General features: G+C 38.4%; 1 protein-coding gene across 12 annotated transcripts in view; it reads left to right on the top strand.

Annotated features, from left to right (window-relative positions):
- Positions 1-20,975, top strand: part of ATF1 (activating transcription factor 1) — a 118,155-nt gene that overhangs the window by 54,273 nt on the left and 42,907 nt on the right. For 8 of the 12 annotated variants that reach the window (XM_053895805.1, XM_053895807.1, XM_053895806.1 and 5 more), the window contains 3 exons: positions 12,258-12,388; positions 16,670-16,852; positions 16,938-17,097. In XM_053895805.1, coding sequence (XP_053751780.1) covers positions 12,258-12,388; positions 16,670-16,852; positions 16,938-17,097 — 474 coding nt within the window. Of the gene's footprint in view, positions 1-12,257; positions 12,389-16,669; positions 16,853-16,937; positions 17,098-20,110; positions 20,231-20,975 lie in introns of all 12 variants that reach the window. The other 4 variants (XM_053895809.1, XM_019419352.2, XM_053895812.1 and 1 more) reach the window with 2 other exon arrangements.

Here is a 20,975-nt window from a genome sequence, read left to right as displayed (position 1 = left end):
TATTTCCAGGATTATGGATTTGACAGGTTAGACATTGATGGTAAGTTCTTTTTGCAATCTTCTAGAAGTCTCCACACCAATGTTTATAATTGGTGTCCTCTTATACCAGGGTGGGTGAAGAAATGTTAAAACCAAAAAATGAGATTTGCCAGAAAGTGAGTAAAAACCTAGAGGCCCGTCTTGGAGCAGGCTTTTGCCATGTTGTAAGGACATCGTGACAGCAGAAGTCTGGCATTTAGGGGCCATTTTTGCAGAAGCAAAATCAACTTACCCTCACATGGCCACAGTCTTAAAAATACAATATAAAGAAGGCTTAGAACTACTTATGTAATAAACTACATGGGAAGCATTGTCAAATATCAAATAAGCGTAACAAATCCTTTGAGATATTCCAAATCAAAAAGACTTTAGAACTTAATTTTGGGTGTGGCTGGCTCCATAGGTAGAGCATGTGACTCGATCCCAGGGTCATAATTTTGAGCCCCATGTTGGATATAGAGATTCCTTAAAAATAAAACCTTAAAAAAATAGAACTAAATTTTGGGGCATTCATCAAAAATATCCAATATAGGTTCTAAGGCACTTGCCTAAACAGGATCACAGATCATTCTGAAACTTAAAGGAGTTTTCACAATATTACCAAAATCAGACCAAAGTCCAAGAGAACTTTGGTTTTTGCCTCTATTAAAACAACAAATTCTAATTTTACACCAGCTTACTTTTGATTTTAAAACTCATTTTTAGGGGCGCCTGGGTGGCTCAGTCGGTTAAGCGTCCGACTTCAGCGCAGGTCATGATCTCAGTCTGTGAGTTTGAGCCCCGCATCGGGCTCTGTGCTGACAGCTCAGAGCCTGGAGGCTGCTCCAGGTTCTGTGTCTCTGTCTCTCTCAAATAAATAAAAACATTAAAAAATTTTTTAAACTCATTTTTTAAAATAAAATTATTTTAATCTTAACCAGCTGGATCACACATGATATAGTTGCTTTTCAGAGATTCCTCTGCCACAAACCTACTACAACAGTTTTTTCTACATTCTGATTTGTCCTATGTTTTTCCTCTTTAGACAACCATCCTCATTTTAGAACAAAAAAATATATATATTTCTCATGCCCTTTTTTAACACATCTTTCCTGGCACATGGAGATGTTTTATTCTTACTAGCTTTAATTACATATAGCAATTAGACTTCTTAACCCTTAGAAACCTTAATTTCTACCGAAAATTAAAGCGTTCTTAAAATTTGCAAATCAAAATTTCCAAAAACACGTCCTTTAAAATTGTCCAATATAGCATTAACATATCTAAATATCTTTTAGATTCTCCGTGATAAATGTTATTAATGTTGCAGTATTTTATCTTATTTGGAAATGATTTTGGCATTTGATGAGTTTAGTGTTAGTTAAATCATTTAATCTATCTCAGTAAAACTAAGGTTTTAGATTCTGCCACCCCCAAATTGGGGAAAATGGTTTAAGTAGACATAATATCACTGAAAAGTTCATTGGTAAACTTTTATCTTGCATACATATATTTGTCTCTAATAATTATGTGTAGATTATGTACAAATACTTCATTCAACATTTAACAAAGTCAGCCATTATCCTAAGCTATTATTTTTTTGTTGACAGAGTAAGAGATAACATGAACTTATGTAGAATAAAAGTTTTCTATTTAATGTCGATAACTCTAAAGCCATGTCTGTTTTTTTTTTGTTTTTTTTTGTTTTTTTTTAAATTTTTTTTTTTCAACGTTTTTTATTTATTTTTGGGACAGAGAGAGACAGAGCATGAACGGGGGAGGGGCAGAGAGAGAGGGAGACACAGAATCGGAAACAGGCTCCAGGCTCCGAGCCATCAGCCCAGAGCCTGACGCGGGGCTCGAACTCACGGGCCGCGAGATCGTGACCTGGCTGAAGTCGGACGCTTAACCGACTGCGCCACCCAGGCGCCCCAAGCCATGTCTGTTTTAATTAAACCATCAATCTTAAACTAGATTTCATGTCAAATATTTTTTCAGATATATGAATTTGAAAAAAATTTTGTTAGTTTCTTTCTGAGAGTTTCAGAATGCCCAGTCCTTACAAATGCTTGCCTTTAAACCAACTAAATAGAGCTCTTTTACAAATTAATTTAAACAATATCAAATAACTACAACACCTCTGTATAGACACATGTGAACATACAGACTGTAGAGACCTTATAGCTTCGGTTTTAAAATTATTACCATGAAATGGGTGCAAAAAATAACTAGTTATAAAAGTTGGATCTGAGTTTGGGTTCTTCTTTTTGTTTTTTGGTAGATGGAATAAGTTAAGGTTATCTGTTTGAATGGCTAAAGCTTTTTCGAATATTTGTGGAGAAGACACTTCAGATTTGGATTTGACCTTGGCAAGGCAAATTCTTTTTTTTAAGTTTCTATTTATTTTTTTAAGTACCCTCTATACCACATGAGGCTCCACTCACGACCGTGAGATCAAGAATAACATGCTCTTCCGACTGAGCCAGCCAGGCGCCCCTTGGCAAGTCAGGTTCTAAACTGCCTTCCCCCCTTTTGTTTTTTCCTTGATAAAAATTACCTCCATTGAATTTGCATTTTATTTTATTTTTTTCTAAATTTATTTTGAGAGAGAGAGAATCCCAAGCAGGCTCCGCACCAGCAGCACTGAGCCCAGTGCAGGGGCTCAGACCCACAAATCATGAGATCATGACCTGAGCCAAAACCAAGAGTTGGACGCCCAACCAACTGAGCCACTCAGGCACCCCTAAATTTGCATTTTAAAGAAATGGACTAGATAAGAGTTCCTAGAGAAGACCAGATAGAACATTGAACATTTATACTTTTTTTTTTTTTTTTTTTTTTTTTTTAAGTAATCTCTGTACCCCACATAGGGCTTGAACTCACAACACCAAGATCAAAACTTGGATGCTTTACCGACTGAGCCAGTCAGGTGCCCTGAACATTTTACATTTCTTTTATGTTTATTTATTTTGAGAGAGAATCTCAAGCAGGCTCTGCGCTGTCAGTGCAGAATCCTACGCGGGGTTTGATCTGAAACATGAGGCCATGATTGGAGCCGAAATCAAGAGCTGCCTGAGCCACCCAGGCACCCCAATTATAAGCCTTTTGAGATAAATAGGGGAGGTTTGGACATTGGTGATCTTTGAATTGTTCTTAGAACCATACCTCTTGTCCTATAAATACTAGATTCTTAAAACAAGGACAGCTCTTTTTAATTCCTCAAAGAATTGGGTTGTTGACAAAAGGATACCAAAGTACTGACACCCATCCCCCTAGGAGAATGTTTTCTTTCTCTCTGGGTACATTTAGCTTAGGGGAGAAGGCTTTTAAGAAAAACTATCAGGTTTACGGGGCGCCTGGGTGGCTCAGTCGGTTGAGCAGTTGAGCGTCCAACTTCGGCTCAGGTCGTGACCTCACAGCCCCGCGCCGGGCTCCGTGCTGACAGCTCAGAGCCTGGAGCCTGCTTTGGATTCTGTGTCTCCCTCTCACTCTGCCCCTCTCCCACTCATGCTCTGTCAAAAAATAAACATTTAAAAAATCTTTTTTTTTTTTTTAAAGAAAAACTATCAGGCTCTCAATATCAGCATGCAATTTGGTCAGATTTCTGATTTTAGAGTTATTAAGTCCTTTCAAATATCTTGTTAGGTTTCAGCAGGACAAACAGTAAATATTTCTGGCAACCTTATGGACCCAAGATGCCTCCTCAAAGAGGGAATGAAAGGTACTATCTTAATATCTAGAGGTGGGGTGCCTAGGTGCCTCAGTTGGTTAAGCATCTGACTCTATCTCAGCTCAGGTCTCGATCTCAGGGTTGTGAATTCAGGCCTGCGTTGGGCTCCTCACTGGGCATGAAGCCTACTTTAAAAACAGAAGAAGAAGATCTGGAGTTACTCCCAAACACAGCCAAAGAAAGAAGAGACGGCCTCCTGTCCCAGGCAGGCAGAAAGCCAAGCCATGTTCTTAGGAGGTAACAAGAAGCAAAAAGAAAATAGTTATTTCCAGGAGAGAAAGGATCATTATCCACTGGGTTTGGATTTGGAAGGGAAGGGACAACATGAATTTTCATTTCCCTTCTCTCAACTCGGCCCAGGAGATCCATCTATTTATAAAAACTCTTGAGGGTCCTCCCTAGTTTAAGAAATTCTTTAACTACAGCCCTCGGTTCAGCCTTAGAGTAAGGAATGAGAGATACCTGAAGAGGATCACCAGTAGCCCCAAGTGGTCTTCTTTCAAAAGGTCATTGTCTTTTCAGAGTGGAAAGGCAGTTCAGACAGAAGCTCACTAGGATGAGTACTCAAAGGACAGAAGAGAGTGGCAGGAATTACATCAGTCTTCTGTGTAGTCTTGTTTTAGATAATTTTTCTGTTTTTCATTAGCTGTTTGCCATGAGTCTTTTAATGAAAACTATTTTGGGATTTTGAAATCTTTTGGAGGCCTCTTCTTGCCAATTAAAACAGGTAATCAGCCGTTGCTTTCAAGTGTACCTCTTAAATGAATGATCTTGTCTAATTCAGCATTCCTCATAACAGCCATCGTAATTCCATGTTGTTTTGGTAAAAAAAAAAAATTGCTAGGTATCTAACTTCCGGGACTATAGTTCTTAAACATAAAATAAGCAGGTTTGCCAGAAGGTGGCACACTAACTCTAGATCTAAAGGATCTCTTGTTTTAACTAGGCCTTTGGGTTTCTCAGAGCCAAACTAATCCCTAAGAGGGACTTGCTTTGGGGTTGGAATTTATGGGTTGTTTTACAGTGTGCTTCACTGCACGGAAGTTTTCTGGAGATCAGTGGGTGACCTAGTGTCAATCTAACCTGTTCCTTGACTAGCTTCTACTACGTTGAGAGTCTTTGAGTTAGGTGGTAAGTGCTGTAACAGCTCTTAAGTGATTTGACCTGGACCCACCAATTTTTGTGGCTTTTTAGTTTCTGAAATCCCCACTAGCAATTACATTTACATAAAACAAGACAAACATGTGCCCCTCAGCACACCACCAGTAACCAAAACATGTCACTGCAGAGTGGTTAAGAGAAGTCTTTGTGCACTACCAGCAGTTCCCAGTGTGAGCTAAACCAGCAGACTCCATTCAGGGAGACTGTGGACTGGAAATGAATAAGACTAAACCAACATACTCCAGTAAATGGGGACTGGAGACTGGAACTAGGAAAGGATTCCAAAGTGGAAATGTGGGCTGAACCAAGGGCTGAGGGCTGGTGCTTCCTTAGAACCTCCTATTATTCTAGCCTGACCCATTAATACTTTATTGGAAAGTCAGATCTGCAGCTTGAATGCAAAAAGAGCAGAGCTAAAACTGAGAGGGACTTACCAATGGCCCTTGGAAACAGGGAGAAAGATGGTGAACTCTGAAGGGTTTGCAGGGCTCATGCCTGTGTTTTTCATTGTCCCCAGATACTGCCGAAGTTCGTTTCTGATCCTGAAGCCACCATATCTGTTAAACAGAATTCAGCCACGTAAATTTGAAGGTCTAAGTGGCTTTATTAAATAATTCCTGAATTGGGCAGATCCTATCTAGCAAGTAGAGGGGAGCCAAGGAGCTATACAGAACGGAAGTTTTTGTTTTTTTAATGTTTATTGATTTTTGAAAGAGACAGAGACAGAATGCGAGTGGGTTAGGGGCAGAGAGAGGGAGGCACAGAATCCGAAGCAGGCTCCAGGCTCCAGGCTCCGAGCTGTCAGCACAGAGCCCGACGCGGGGCTCGAACTCACAAGCTGTGAGATCATGACCCGAGCTGAAGTCGGACACTCAACCAACTGAGCCACCCAGGCACCCCCAAAACAGAAGGTTTTTAAAGGAAGGAGGGTGGGGCAAGAAAGTTGTAGCAAAAGAACAGGATTGTTCCAGCAGGGTATCTTTCTCTTAGTGGGAAGAGCAGTGGTTCTTTTGATGCAGATGACCTCGTCCTCCTCTGGGAGGAGAGGGCCTGTGTGGCCCTCACTGGTACTGATCTGAAAAGCTCTGACTGACTAGTAAAGACTACATTTCTGGAGGAGGTTTACAGATTAGGTATTAAGCTCTGGGTTGGGGATTTGGCCTAAGTGATGCCATTTTGGGCCTGTGGTTTTCTTTTTAACAATACAAATACATGAGCTGAAACCAGAGTGAGAAGCAGAAGCAAGCCTGAAAACCAAAGTGCACACATTGCTTTAGGTCTACTGCAGGAAAGGACTCTGAACCTGAGAGTTTTGTATTAAGCTGGGATTTCTGCAGGAGGCTAGAACATCTGAAAGGAAGCTTCCCCCAAAGTAAGCTTTCTGCATTATACCAAATTAGGATCAACCAAATATGAATTCAGAGTGAAAAATCATCAAACATACAAGGAAATAAACCATGATAAGTGAGAATCCATACAAACAATATATAATCAACTCAGAAATGCAGGAAAAGTATTTGATAAAATTCAGCACCCATTTATAAATTTTTAGCAAATAAATAATAAAAATGGGCTTCCCTAGCATATATAGACCTAGGGAATTGAATGAACTACACATACGACATGCAGTGGCTCAAGTCCCAGACTGAACAGTAATTACCTGGTGCACATATGGACCAGATCTGAGTAACACTGCAAAAGCTTTGAAAACTGAAATGACATTGGAACCACAGTCCACTGAATGCTGGTCAAAATCAATGGCCTGGACACAACTAGGTTGATAGCCTGCTAAAACAAGAATATCAAAATTTCTCCATAGGATTTAAACAAGATCCCAGAGTCTGGTATCATAATACTGAAAATGTCCCATGTCCCAAATTACTTGGCATACAAAGAACCCAGAAGAATCTTAACTTGGCATGGGAAGACTGTCAGCAGATGCCATCTCCTAGATGACACAGATGTTGGAGTTATGGGACAAAAACTTAAAGGAGCTATTAAAATGTCCTAACAAGTGTGAATTCTCTTGAAATGAATAGAAAGATAAGAACTCCTAGCAAAAAGAAGCTATAAAGAGAACTAAATAGAAATTTTAGAGCTGAGAAATCCAGTAACAGAAATAAAACCTCACTGGATGGTTGAATAGGAAAATAAAGATGAGATAGCTTCAAAGATAGTTCATTGGAGATTATCCAGTCTGAACTAAAGATTAGAAAAATTCACTAATTTTCAGAGACTTGTGAGACAATACCAAAAGTTTTAATATTTGTGTCATTCGAGTCATAGGAGAGGAAGAAGTATGTTGCAGAAAAAAATATTTAAAGAAATAATAGCTGGAATGTTTTCAAATTTGGTGAAACCCACAGATTCAAAAAGCTCAGCAAACACTAAGCCATAGATAAACACAAACCCCTCCCCAGACAAAACTGGTGAAGACTAAAGACAAAAATCTTGTGCACAGAGAAAAATGACGTTACTTTAAAGGGAACAGTGTAAATCACTATAGATTTCTGATCAAAAACGAGGCTAGAAGGAAATGAAATACATTTTTAAAAAATTTTTTAAGTTGGTTTATTTTGAGAGAGAGAGAGAGAGAGAGCACATGTGTGCATGCACAATTAGGGGAGGAACAGAGAGAGAGGGAGAGAGGGAATCCCAAGCAGGCTCTGCACTGAAGCACAGAATTTTACAGTGCTGAAAGAAAAGAATTGTCAATCCAGAATTTTTTATCTAGTGAAAATATCCCTCAGAAATGGGAGGTGAAATAAATATTTTCAGATGAAGGAAAACTAAGAGCAGTCATTAACAGCATACCTGCTCTAAAGTAACTGCTAAGAGGGGCGCCTGCGTGGCTCAGTTGGTAAAGTGTCTGACTTTGGCTCAGGTCATGATCTCACGGCTTGTGAGTTCGAGCCCCACGTTGGGCTCTGGGCTGACAGCTCAGAGCCTGGAGCCTGCTTCAGATTCTGTGTCCCTCTCTCACTCTGCACCTCCCCTGCTTGTGCTTGCTCGCTCTCCCTCGTGCTCTCTCTCAAGAATAAAAAAAAAGAAAGTAACTGCTAAGAAAGCTCTTAAGATAGAAATCTGGAAGGTTAAGAATGAAGAAACAGCAACAGCAAGATCTGGGCAAGTATAATGAACTATTCTCCTGTTGAATTCTTTAAAATATGTTTGGTTGACAAGAAAATATGGCATTGTCTGATGGGGCTTTTAATGTATGTAGATGTAATGCAGATGTAATGTGTAAGACAACTATAACATAAGGGGGGAGATAAAGAGACTCATTCTGGAGGTAAGGTTTCTCAGGTTCACTTGACATGGTAAAACAGTGATTCTAAGTAGATGAGGTCTATTAGAACTCCTTAGAGCAATTACTAAATTATATGAAGAGATTTTGTCAAACATATGATAAAGTGGAGTTCTGAAAACTCTTCAAATCCAAAAGAACACAGAAAACTTTTTATTTATTTATTTTTTTTAAGTAAGCTCTATTCCCAGTATGGGGCTTGAACTCATGACTCTGAGGATCAAGAGTTGCATGCTCTGGGGCACCTGGGTGGCTCAGTTGGTTAAGTATCTGACTTCAGCTCAGGTCATGATCTCACAGTTCATGGATTCAAGCCCGCATCGGGCTTTGTGCTGACAGCTCAGAACCTGGAGCCTGCAGCCTGCTTCAGATTCTGTGTCTCCCTTTCTCTCTGCCTCTCCCCTGCTTGCATTCTGTCTCTGTCTCAATAAATAAACGTTTAAAAAATTTTTTTTGCATGCTCTATCTACCAATTGAGCCAGCAAGGCAACCCCAGAAGACTTTAAAACAAATTTTTTTTTAAACATTTATTCATTTTTGAGAGATGGAGAGAGAGCACGAGTAGGGGAGGGGCAGAGAAAGAGGGAGACACAGAATCAGAAGCAGGCTCCAGGCTCTGAGCTGTCAGCACAGAGCCCGACATGGGGCTCGGAACTCATGAACCATGAGATCATGACCTGAGCCGAAGTCAGACGCCTAACCAATTGAGCCACCCAGGCACCCCCAGAAGACTTTTTTAAAAACAGAAAGCAGGGATCCTGGGATGGCTCAGTTGGTTAAGCATCTGACTGTGGCTCAGGTCATGATCTCATGATTCGTGAGTTTGAGCCTTGCATCAGGCTGTCTGCTGTCAGCGCAGTGTGTGCTTCAGATTCTTGGTTTCCCCCCTCTCTTCCCCTCTCCTGCTCACTTCTTTCTCTCTCTCAAAAATGAATTTAAAAAAACATAAAAAAAACCCAGAAAGCAAATAATTGGTAGGTCAAATGATAGCAATAATTAATATTTAGAAGACATGGCTTCAATTCATTAATTGAGATTATAAAACTATAAGCCAGTATTCCTCATGAATATAAACACAGCAAAATAAGAGCTTTAGCAAACTAAATACAATGACACATAAAAGGTGTACACATGATGAAAAAGTAGGATTCATACCAGGAACGCAAGATTGGCTTAACATCTGAAAATCAATTAACGTAATACATCATATTTATAGAATAAGAACAAAAAAATGTGTGATCATCTCAACGGACACAAGAAAAAGCATTTAACAAGTCCATTTGATAACATGCTCATCAAACAAATAGAAGGGAGCTTTTCAGGGGCGCCTGGGTGTTTGACTCTTGATTTCAGCTCAGGTCACGATCTCACAGTTAGTGGGATCGAGCCCCGCATCAAGTTCCGTGCTGAGCATAGAGCCTGCTTGGGATTTTCTCTTTTCTTCTCTGACCCTCACTTGCTCATGCGCACATGCACTCTCTCAAATAAATAAAGAGGGGGGTGCTCTTCAGCATAATAAAGTGCATCTATAAAAGCCCATAGCTAAGCATATTTAGTGATGTAAGAGTGAATGTTCTCTCCCTAAGATCATGAACACAACAAGGCTGTGGATGTCTGCTCTCACGACTTCTACCTAACATTGTATTCGGGCATTTAGGCAAGAAAATGAAATAAAAGGCATTCAGATTGGAAAGGAAACAATTTGTAGACGACGTGATCTCATATACAGAAAATCTTAAAGTACCCGCTAAAATAAAGTAACGAGTTCAGCAAGGTAGCAGGAAACCTTACTTACCATCTATTGATTCTTTGGCACACAGGTGTCTTAATTTCTGTACTTTAAAAAAAATTTTTTTAATGTTTACTTTTGAGAGAGTGGGGGAAGGACAGAGAGAGAGAGAGACAGAATCCAAAGCAGGCTCCAGTCTCTGAGCTGTCAGCACAGAGCCCAACACAGGGCTCGAACCCACGAGCCATGAGATCATGACCTGAGTCGAAGTTGGATGCTTAACTGACTGAGCCACCCAGGTGCCCCTTCTGTACTTTTCTTTATACGCCAAATGTTCCATAACTTAAAAGTGAAAAAGAACTGGGCGCAGCATTCCGCAGTCTCATGCTAGGCTGTCTGCATAAGACCACACAGACATCTTGTTAAAGGGATTCTGGAGCTCTGTCCTGACCTACTCACTCAACTGTTCGGGGTATCAGATGGGAATGTGGATTCAGTAAACCTCTCCAGGCAATTCTGATACAAGCAGGTTTAGGAACCAGTGTGACCATTCTCCAAATGCCTAACATGGAGTCCTATAGGACTGCCCCTCCCTTATTCTCGATATGGAACATCTGTTGATACAGTCTACAAATTTATTAGCTTTTGGTGGGAAGATTGTCCAGAGTAAGGAGACAGTCTTTTTCAGTGTGGAAAACATTTTTCAGTGTGTTATAGAAGAAGAGCTGAAGGAACTAAAGTTATCTGGCCTCAAATAAAGAACTGTAGCGATTGTGAAATGTTACAAAGTAGGGCATGGATATAGAATTTTGGTTAAGCTTAAATTTCTTTAGCTTTCCTGGGTGGAACCAGCTTTTGGTCTAAATAAGTAAGGGCTTAATAATTGAGGTTTGCTATTTGGAAGTTGTAGATGACTTATTCCCGGAAATAGAGGCTGTTAGGAATGCTAGGGCATTCCTGCATAGGCTGGAAGGTTGGCATAAATAACATAAAAGATCCTTTTCAATGATAAGGTTTTTTCCCCCCTTTGTGACTATTTTTTTTTTGTTTTTTTTTTTTTACAATGAACATAGAAATCTTAAGATTTCTTTTTTTATTTTTCTTCTAGAAAGAAATAATGCTTAATTGTCCCTCTGCCCCCAGTTGTGTTTTGGAAGTTCTTTCTTTTCAGCAAAGGAATCTTTTTCTATCTCCATATTCCTGTCATAAGTCCCATTTTACCAAGTCTGAGGGATACCTGTGGGATTATATTTACTTCCTGTTAAACAATTTTATTGAGGCGCCTGGCTGGCTCAGTCGGTGGAGCATGCAACTCTTGATCTTGGCGTTGTGAGTTCGAGCCTCACTTTGGGCATAGAGATTACCTAAAAATATTAAAACCATAAATAGTTTTACTTATCACTAGTATTGTGTGCTTTTTATAGTAGTATTCTTATTTCTTATTGGTTTCTTAAAACTGTGGGCTTCTCACTATAGAGTTGAAGGGTGGAAAGACAAATTTGGTCTTTTTATTTATTTTTAATGTTTATTTATTTTTAATTTTTTTTTTTTTTTTGTTTATTCATTTTTTTGAGAGACAGACTGAGAGTACGAGCAGGGGAGGGGCAGAGAGAGAAGGAGACACAGAGTCCAAAGCAGGTCTCAGGCTCTGAGCTGTCAGCATAGAGCCTGATGCGGGGCTTGAACTCACGAACGGTGAGATCATGACCTGAGCCGAAGTCAGCCGCTTAACCGACTGAGCCACCCAGGCGCCCCAATGTTTGTTTATTTTTGAGAAAGAAAGCGAGCATGAGTGGGTGAGGGGCAGAGATAGGACACAGAATCCAAAGCAAGCTCCAGGCTCTGAGCTGTCAGTGCAAGGCCGACACGGGGCTCAAATTCATGAATCTTGAGATCATGACCTGAGCCAGAGTTGGACACTCAACCAACTGAGCCACCCAGGTGCCCCAGATTGGGTCTTTTTAAATAAAGGTCACTATTTAGAAAATGAATACTGTTCTTGTTAATTAACAAAATACCTTACAACGGAGTCATCTCTCTTGTAGGGAAAGAGACATTTCATACCTCTGTAAGGGCCTTGTACCTGTGTATTTGTTCATTGTCTCTTTTCCAGGAGCCATAAACTTTAAAGCATAACTCGCCTGCAGTACGTCATTACAGTAGTCTGTGCTGAACTGAGTGGCTCCTTGACAAAACAGTTAAAATGTCTAGTAGATTATTGTACTTTTAACCTGAGATTGAAAAAGGTTTGGCAGTTTGTTTTTATAAAGCTGTCCTCATTACCAGCATTAATTGAGTTTTATTTTTCACAGAAAAATTTTGAAAGATCTATCCTCTGAAGATACACGGGGCAGAAAAGGAGACGGAGAAAACCCTGGAGTTTCTGCTGTCACTTCTATGTCTGTTCCAACTCCCATCTATCAAACTAGCAGTGGACAGTACAGTACGTATAGGAATACATTTTTCCATGATGGATACACAAACGCTAAAGAAGTGGTGTATAGAAAGACTGTCATGCTTTAATAGTGAGGATAATTAGTTGAAGGTTAGCATTTTGAGCCCAAAATAATGCAGAATACCTTTTCAGCATTATCTCATTTACTCCTTACAGCAACTTTGTGAGGTAGGCAGTTATCAGTTTATGAGGAAACTGAGCCTTAGAGAGGTTAGATAATGTCCCTGAAGTTACCACACAGCTTGTAAGTGATATGCTTACTTTGGAGTTTTGACAGATGCATGGAGTTGTCTCACCACCACAATCAAGATATAATTTCATCACCCCATGGAATTCTTTGTGCTGTCCATTTGCAGAGGATTTTTCCTTCCATTCCTAACTCCTGTTCAAGTCTAATTGACTCTTGCCACAAAATCTGTGTCCCGTCCCCTCATGTCTCACACCTCCAATCACCACCATTACCCTGGCTTATACTCCTATCTGAATTACTGTAGTGCACGTCCACTTGGTCATTTTGCTTCCATTCTTGCTCTTGTTTTCCATACTGCAGCCAAAGCAGTTTATTTAAAATGTCCATTAGGGGGCGCCTGGGTGGCTTGGTCGGTTAAGCGTCCGACTTCGGCTAAGGTCATGATCTCACCGTTCGTGAGTTCGAGCCCCGCATCAGGCTCTGTGCTGACGGCTCAGAGCCTGGAGCCTGTCTCAGATTCTGTGTCTCCCTCTCTCTCTGCTCCTCCCCTGTTCATGGTCTGTCTCTCTCTGTCTCGAAAATAAATAAACGTTAAAAAAATTTTTTTTTTTTTAAATAAATAAAAATAAATAAATAAAATGTCCATTAGATCACACCACTTTTGCTCCAGTGACTCTCCATCACCCCTAGAATAAGTCCTATAAGGCTAAGTTCCATTCAAGATCTGGCCTCACTGACCAAACTCCAATCTCATCTGCCACTGGCTGGCATTCTAGCAACACAGACTTTCTTGGAATTTCTCCAACATGAAGCTTGTTTCTGCCTCAGGATATTTGGGCTTGTCACCCCACTGCCTGGCACATTCTTCTCCCAGAGTCTCATATGGATGGCTTTTACATCCTTACTTCTGCTCAAGTGTCACTTCTCAAAGAGACCACTCTTTATTAAAATGTGCTCTTTAGTTAGCTTTCTTACATTTTTCATAGCATTTATATGTAATTATTAAAAAGTACATATTTAATTATAGATTATACATAATTATAGATCAGTTTATTTATGATCTGTTCTCAAAGATAAGTTCCCTGAGGGAAAGAACTTTGTCTTGTTCACAGCTGTATTCTTGGCCTGGAGGCCCTGGCGCATAGTAAGCTTTCAGTGAAATTTGTCGTGAATAAGTTATTTAAAGAATATGTAAAAAACACCTCAATGAGGACACATAAGAAACTGAGAACAGTGGTTGCAAGGAAGGAGACCTGGGAACAAAGATCAGAGGCAGTTGAGAAGTTCACTTTCATTTTAAACAAAACTGATTTTTCTTTCCATACACATCCATTACTGTTTTCAAAAATCTTTTTCTTTCTTTGTTTTAAATTTTTTTAATGTTTTTATTTATTTTTGAGAGAGAGAGAGCACAAGCAGGGGAGGGGCAGAAAGAGAGGGAGACACAGAATCTGAGGCTCCAGGCTCCAAGCTGTCGGCACAGAGCCTGATGTGGGGCTTGAACCCACGAACCATGAGGTCATGACCTGACCTGAAATTGGACACTTAACTGACACCCCAAAATAAATACAGTTCAAACTGGTGTTTAAGACAGCATGATCTAATAGAACTTCCTTGCTGAAAATGTTTTATATTTGCATTGTCTAGTATAGTAGCCACTAAGCCATGTGTGACTGTTGAGCACTTGAAATGTGGCTCGTGAGACTGAGGAACTGAATTTCTTATCTTGCTTTCAGTTAATTTAATAGTCATATGTGACTAATGGCTACCGTATCAGTGTAGATTTAGAGTAGATTCAACCAGATAAATATACATGTTAAAAATAGGAAGATAGGTTATAAAAATGAAAACAATTCTGTATTATTACATATGTTTAACATCAAAAGATGTATCTCTCGGGGTGCTTGGGTGGCTCAGTCAATAAGCGTCTGACTTCAGCTCAGGTCATGATCTTACAGTACGTGAGTTTGAGCTCCACATTGGGCTCTGTGCTGACAGCTCAAAGCCTGGAGCCTGCTTGGGATTCTGCCTCCCTCTCTCGCTCTGCCCCTCCTCTGCTCATGTTCCATCTCTCTCTCAAGAATAAACATTAAAAAAAAAAAAAAAAAAGAATTGTACTTATTTCAATTATAACATATGAAATATCTCCCTAAGTTTCTATGTAGTTTTCATAATTCCTAATTTTAATTGTTTTAGAATAAGAAGCCATATTAATATATCATAATTTTTAACGTGCTGATATGCTACTTTTCTTAAAGAATTTTTTAGGGGTGCCTGAGTGCTCACGCTCTGTCTCTCTCTCAAAAATAAATAATAAACATTAAAAAAAAAGTATACATATGTGTGTATGGATACACATTTTGATGTGTGTTAATGTATCAGTCTATATGAACATAGGAAATGATTAGGAAGAGGATGTACATCGAAAATGGTTACCCCAGAATAAGGGTGTGGGGTGGCCAGTAGAATAAATTGGGATAGAGAATAGGACTTTTTATTTTACTTATATATTTACATTTATATATATGTATATATATAATGTGCGTTGGAGAGAAGGTGATTGAAAACAATTGCTAATATAAGTTTAAAACAAATCTCTGCATCTAAAAAATCTTAAACTGTCATTACTTCTAAAGTCATATAAATTAAAGTATGTAGAGTATTTGTTGTGTGGTAGTGGATGAGAGATAATTATATACTCCTGAAAAAAAATATTTTCAATTAAAACATACATTCAGATAAGTGTGTTTTGGCTTCCTGGTACCCAGAGTATAAAAGGAGAAGAAAAGTTGCATAATTATAATCTGGTAAGAGGGCACAGAGATGAGGCATTAGATTCTGAAGGGGATTTATTACGTGGGATTGCATAATGGTAAAATGCTTTCCATTTGATCATATCTTATGGGTGTTTCATGTAAGGTTTGAGAGGAAAGCATTAACATAAGTATAATTCATTGAGGGGCGCCTGGGTGGCCCAGTTCATTAAGCATCTGGCTCAGGTCATGCTCTCACAGTTTGTGAGATCGAGCCCCGCATTGGGCTCTGCTCTGCGCTGACGGCGTGGAGCCTGCATGGGATTCTCTCTCTCCCTCTGCCCCTCCCCTGCTCACTCACTCTCAAAATAAACAAACATTAAAATATATATATATAACTCATTGAAAAATGCTGTGGGGCACATAGTAATGTGACCTCTTTCTCATGACAACCTTATTGGTGATTTTCACTAGGAAGTAACTTGAATAGATTACATTTTTAAAATATCACTTAAGTAAATAACATTTAGTACAATTTAATAGTGGTTACCCCTAGACAGCAGAGCTCAGAAACAAAGTATGAAGATACATATTTTTTCATTATGTAACCTTTTATCCTCTTAAAAATTTTCCCATAGGCATAGGCCCATTTAATCTATTCAAAAATATTTTTAAGCTTATAATCTTTTTAATGCTTCTTTTGAATAAAAATACACAGTGTGTTAATGTTTCCTTCTACTGATTTTTCCTTTAAAAGTTAGCCATTGATGGGGCGCCTGGGTGGCTCTGTCAGTAAAGCGACCAACTTCAGCTCAGGCCATGATCTCACAGCTAGTGGGTTCAAGCCCCACGTCGAGCTCTGTGCTGACAGCTCAGAGCCAGGAGCCTGCTTCAAATTCTGTGTCTCCCTCTCTCTCTGCCCCTCCCCTACTCACACTGTGTCTCTCTCCCTCAAGAATAAAATAAAACATTAAAAAAAAAAAAAAAAAAGCCATTGGTACCCTCTCCTAATGTTCCAGAACTGCTGTGACAACATTAGCAATTAGCATGCAGTGCTCCATTGAGCCCATAATGTGTTTTGACTAATCTACAGTTTGAGACTGAATTTAAGATTAGTGCACCTGAACTATAAAATTTTATAAAGAAATGCCATTTTATTTATTTTATTTCTTTTACATATAGTTCACCCAAAGTAGTTAACAGTTACCAAGTGGAACTGCATTCAGACCTGTTTTAATAAGTAGTGGCTGGGTTTTTTTTCACCAATCCTTTGCAATTAGTGTATTGTATAGCCTTACAATAGCTATGTTCTCTCTTTGGTTAAAGTTGCCATTGCCCCAAATGGAGCCTTACAACTGGCCAGCCCAGGCACAGATGGAGTACAGGGACTTCAGACATTAACCATGACAAATTCAGGCAGTACTCAGCAAGGGACAACAATTCTCCAATATGCACAGACCTCTGATGGACAGCAAATACTTGTGCCCAGCAACCAGGTGGTTGTACAAAGTAAGTATGTTTAAGTGTCTGTGGAAAACATCCCAATGTACTTTCAAAGACACTTATGAATTAACTCACTCTTCTGACCACACAGCTGCATCAGGAGATATGCAGACATATCAGATCCGTACCACACCGTCAGCTACTTCGCTGCCACAAACTGTGGTGATGACATCTCCTGTGACTCTTACATCTCAGACATCTAAGACAGATGACCCCCAACTGAAGAGAGAAATAAGGTTGATGAAAAACAGGTAGGTGGTAAAATTGTACTGCCAGAATGGGTAACGTTTTTGTAAATCTCAAAACATAACCAGATGTTAACTGGAATTGTGAATTAAAAATGAGAGAGTTTTGGGGTGCCTGGCTAGCTCAGTTGGTGGAGCACAACTTTATCTTGGGGTTGTGAGTTTGAGCCCCACATTGGCCATAAATAGAGCTTACTTTAAAAAAAGAGAGCTTTATTTTACTGAGTGTTATGTTGTATCTAGTTCATTTCCAAAGGATCCCATTGCTCAATCTCTTTATTTAATATATGACCTAGAGGTCTTTCATTTTTATTTTGTCTTTTGAATAGTACTATTAAGCAGAGCTTTTCGAACAATATATTTTGTTCTTGCTGGGCTCACAAAAGTTAAATGAAAATAATAATTTGCTGCTTGCCATTGATAGTGGGAAGAGGAAAGAATTCCTAAAAAACTCATGGCCACAGAAATGCTAAAAATGAATTTTACCCATGAATATATATCAGTGATTTAACCTCCAGAAACATTTACTTTCATTTTAAATGTATTTTAAACATAGTAGTATTAGCTATATGTACATCAGCCATGAAAACCACCAGTTCTTTGAGAAAAAGAATATAATGGGTACCCTTCTGTAGTGAGTTTAAGGGGAAAAAAAAGAGAGAAAGGACACTAATAAAAACTATGTTAGGAATCAAAAAGGGTAGATACCCACATATAAAACAAATATTTAAAAAATTACAGGATTCTGTTTTTAACTCCTCTCAGTAAGTTAGAAAATTAGAATAAAAGGATGATTTTCTAAAGCAATAAAAATTATCATACAAGGACCAGAAGGATGCATTTAATTACTTCAAGATAAAATGTTTCTTTACTAAAAACTAAGAGCGAGCATCATTGTAATGAACTTAGTAACATGGCAGGGATTGTCCGTTGTCTTGGAGGTTCCAACAAATGCAGTAAGACAAGGATCTGAAGTAAGTTATGTAAATACTAGAAAAGAAGAACCGTGTTTTTTTGTTGATGATATGGTTGTGTACCTAGGATACCCAAAAGATTTGTTAAGAATTACTAGAATGAGGCTTCTCTTTATGATAATATGACCTCACTATGTAATATTATTAACAGCTTGATGAAATATAAAAACCACCCTTTTAAATGATTGGATGAGCCTCCAGGGAAGTAAGAGATATCTATTGAGGTTAGGAATCAATCAGAAGCACAAGACCATGAAGTTCATAAGCACTGAAGCAACCCCTGTATAATCTGTAAATTCATATCTTTGTGATTGGTATAGCTTTGGTATGCAAAGGGGACTAGGGCAAAGCCTGGGGTCTGTGCAGCCTGGGGGAACTGGATCAGAGATTGTTATTCTTCATGAAGTCAAGACCCAAGCAAAGTTGACCCTTGAACAATGGAGGCGTTGGCGTGCTGACCCCCACCGCCCCACAATTGAAAGTCTATAATTTTTGACTCCCCAAAAACTGAGTTGACTAGAATCCTTACTGATAACATAAACAGCCAATTAACACATATTTTTTATGTTATGTGTAGTTATATATACTGTATTCTTACAATAAAGGAAGCTAGAGAAAAAATACTAAGAAAATCATAAGGAAGAGAAAATACATTTATGGTACCATATTAAAAAAAAATCTGCATATAAGTAGACTCACACAGTTCAGACCCGTGTTGTTCAAGAGTCAGCTGAAATTTAAAAATGGTCTGGGTCCATAGTTCCCCAACTTTTTGGAAGAAAGCAGTCTTAACACAGCCTTTAACAAATTCCCATACATTGAGTTCTAACAAATACAAGTTGAAAAATCACAGACTGTCCAAGGAATTAGGCCTCCATCATCATATGTGCCAAGCCTTTATGTTATTTTCACAAAAATGTTTGAGGTGTATATAATATTATTTCCAGTTTTTCTGAGATGAGGAAACTGAGGCTTAGGTTAATTTCTTTGCCCAAGGTTAAACTACTTAGTAAGTGGTAGAGGTAGGATTTAAAAACATGGGTCCAGGTTTCAGAGTCCAAAGACAGATATTCGATAATACTGCACTACCTTTCAGGAGCAAGAGTCATCAGAGCACACAACAGAACAACTTTTGTAAAGCCTTCAGTTATCGGTCTACTAGATTTAAAGAAAAAAAAGGGTGTCCTTGAAAATCATCAAAGATCAAGAGACTATAAAAATGATAAAAATCGGAAAAGAAAAAATAAAATCGCTCTCCGTAGCAAATATATATTCATCTGCTTAGAATATCCAGGAGAATCATGTACAAAGTATTAGAAAGCTTGAAAAATAACCAGCATTGTACTGGAAACCTTTAACCATTTTGTAGTAAAACAAGAACAGAGGGTATTATGAGGATTTAAATGAAAGGAAATCCTTACCTACTATTTTTTATATAATTGCCTATTTTTTTTTTATTTATTTATTTATTTATTTATTTATTTATTTATTTATTTTTTAACGTTTATTTATTTTTGAGACAGAGAGAGACAGAGCATGAACAGGGGAGGGTCAGAGAGAGAGGGAGACACAGAATCTGAAACAGGCTCCAGGCTCTGAGCTGTCAGCACAGAGCCCGACGCGGGGCTTGAACTCACGAACTGCGAGATCATGACCTGAGCCGAAGTCGGCCGCTTAACCGACTGAGCCACCCAGGCGCCCCATATAATTGCCTATTTTTTAAAACGGACTTACAGAAAAATTATTAGAAGTAATGAATTTATAACATTGCTAAATATAACACCAGTATTCAAAAATCATATTTCTTTACATCAGTAATGGTTTGGTAAATAATTATTTAAAAGACACCATTTATGTTATCAACAAAATATCAGACAAGAAATCTAACAACAAAAGATGTCCAGGACAGTTATGAAAAATATTGTACAATGTCTTTGAAAGACCTTAAGGAAGATCTAAATAAAATGGAGAAATAAATACTATGTCCATAGATATGGAAACTCAGTATTATAAAGATGACTATTTTTCCCCCAATTGATCCATAGATTCAATGCAGTTCCAATCAAAACCTAAACAGGTTGTTTGAAGAACTTGACAAGTTGATACTAAAATTTATAGAAGAGTAAAGGGCCAAGAACAGCCAAAATATTCCAGACAAGAATAAGGTGAGGAGATATCAAGTTTTATTTAAAGCTGTGGTAATTGAAATAATGTGATAGTGGCATTGAGGGAAAAAAAAAATTGACCAATGAAATAGCTCAGAAAATGATCCATGGACACAGGACAGATTATTGGGGGAAGGAGGGACTCTTCAATAAATGGTATTAGGATAATTATTGATAAATGAAAAAATACTGGATTTCTTCCTCACACCATACACAAAATCATTGCAGAGAGATTAAAAACACAAATGTGAAAGATGAAATTTTGAAACTTTTAAGTGAAAATATATAATCTTATGGTTTCAGGATTAGGGAAAGATAACTTAAAACAATGCACACCCCTCCCACAAACATTAACACAAAAGATTAATGAATCTTCATTAAAATTAATAATTTCTGTTCATCTGTAGAGTGAAAATACAAGCTCCAACCCTATAGAAGATATTTGAAACATATCTAACAACAACAAAAAGATTTGTTTGAAAAAAACAAAAATATCTTCTAAGTTATTAAGTACAACCTAATGGAAGAAAAATTGGCAAAATATATGAATAGGCATTTCTCAGAAAACACAAGTGGTTAATAATCGTATGAAAGATTATTCACCCTTATCAATCAGTAATCAAAGAAATGCAAATTAATACCACACATTTAGTTACCATTTATCCCCACCCAATTGGCAAAAATCTTCAAAGTCTAACCAGGAAGTGGCAAGGATTTGAAACAGTGAAACTCAGAGACTGCCTAT

The sequence above is a fragment of the Panthera pardus genome, unplaced genomic scaffold, assembly GCF_024362965.1.
Source record: "Panthera pardus isolate Hobbes unplaced genomic scaffold, ASM2436296v1 HiC_scaffold_6, whole genome shotgun sequence".
NCBI classification, from domain to species: domain Eukaryota; kingdom Metazoa; phylum Chordata; class Mammalia; order Carnivora; family Felidae; genus Panthera; species Panthera pardus.
This window is presented reverse-complemented; position numbering and strand designations above follow the sequence as displayed.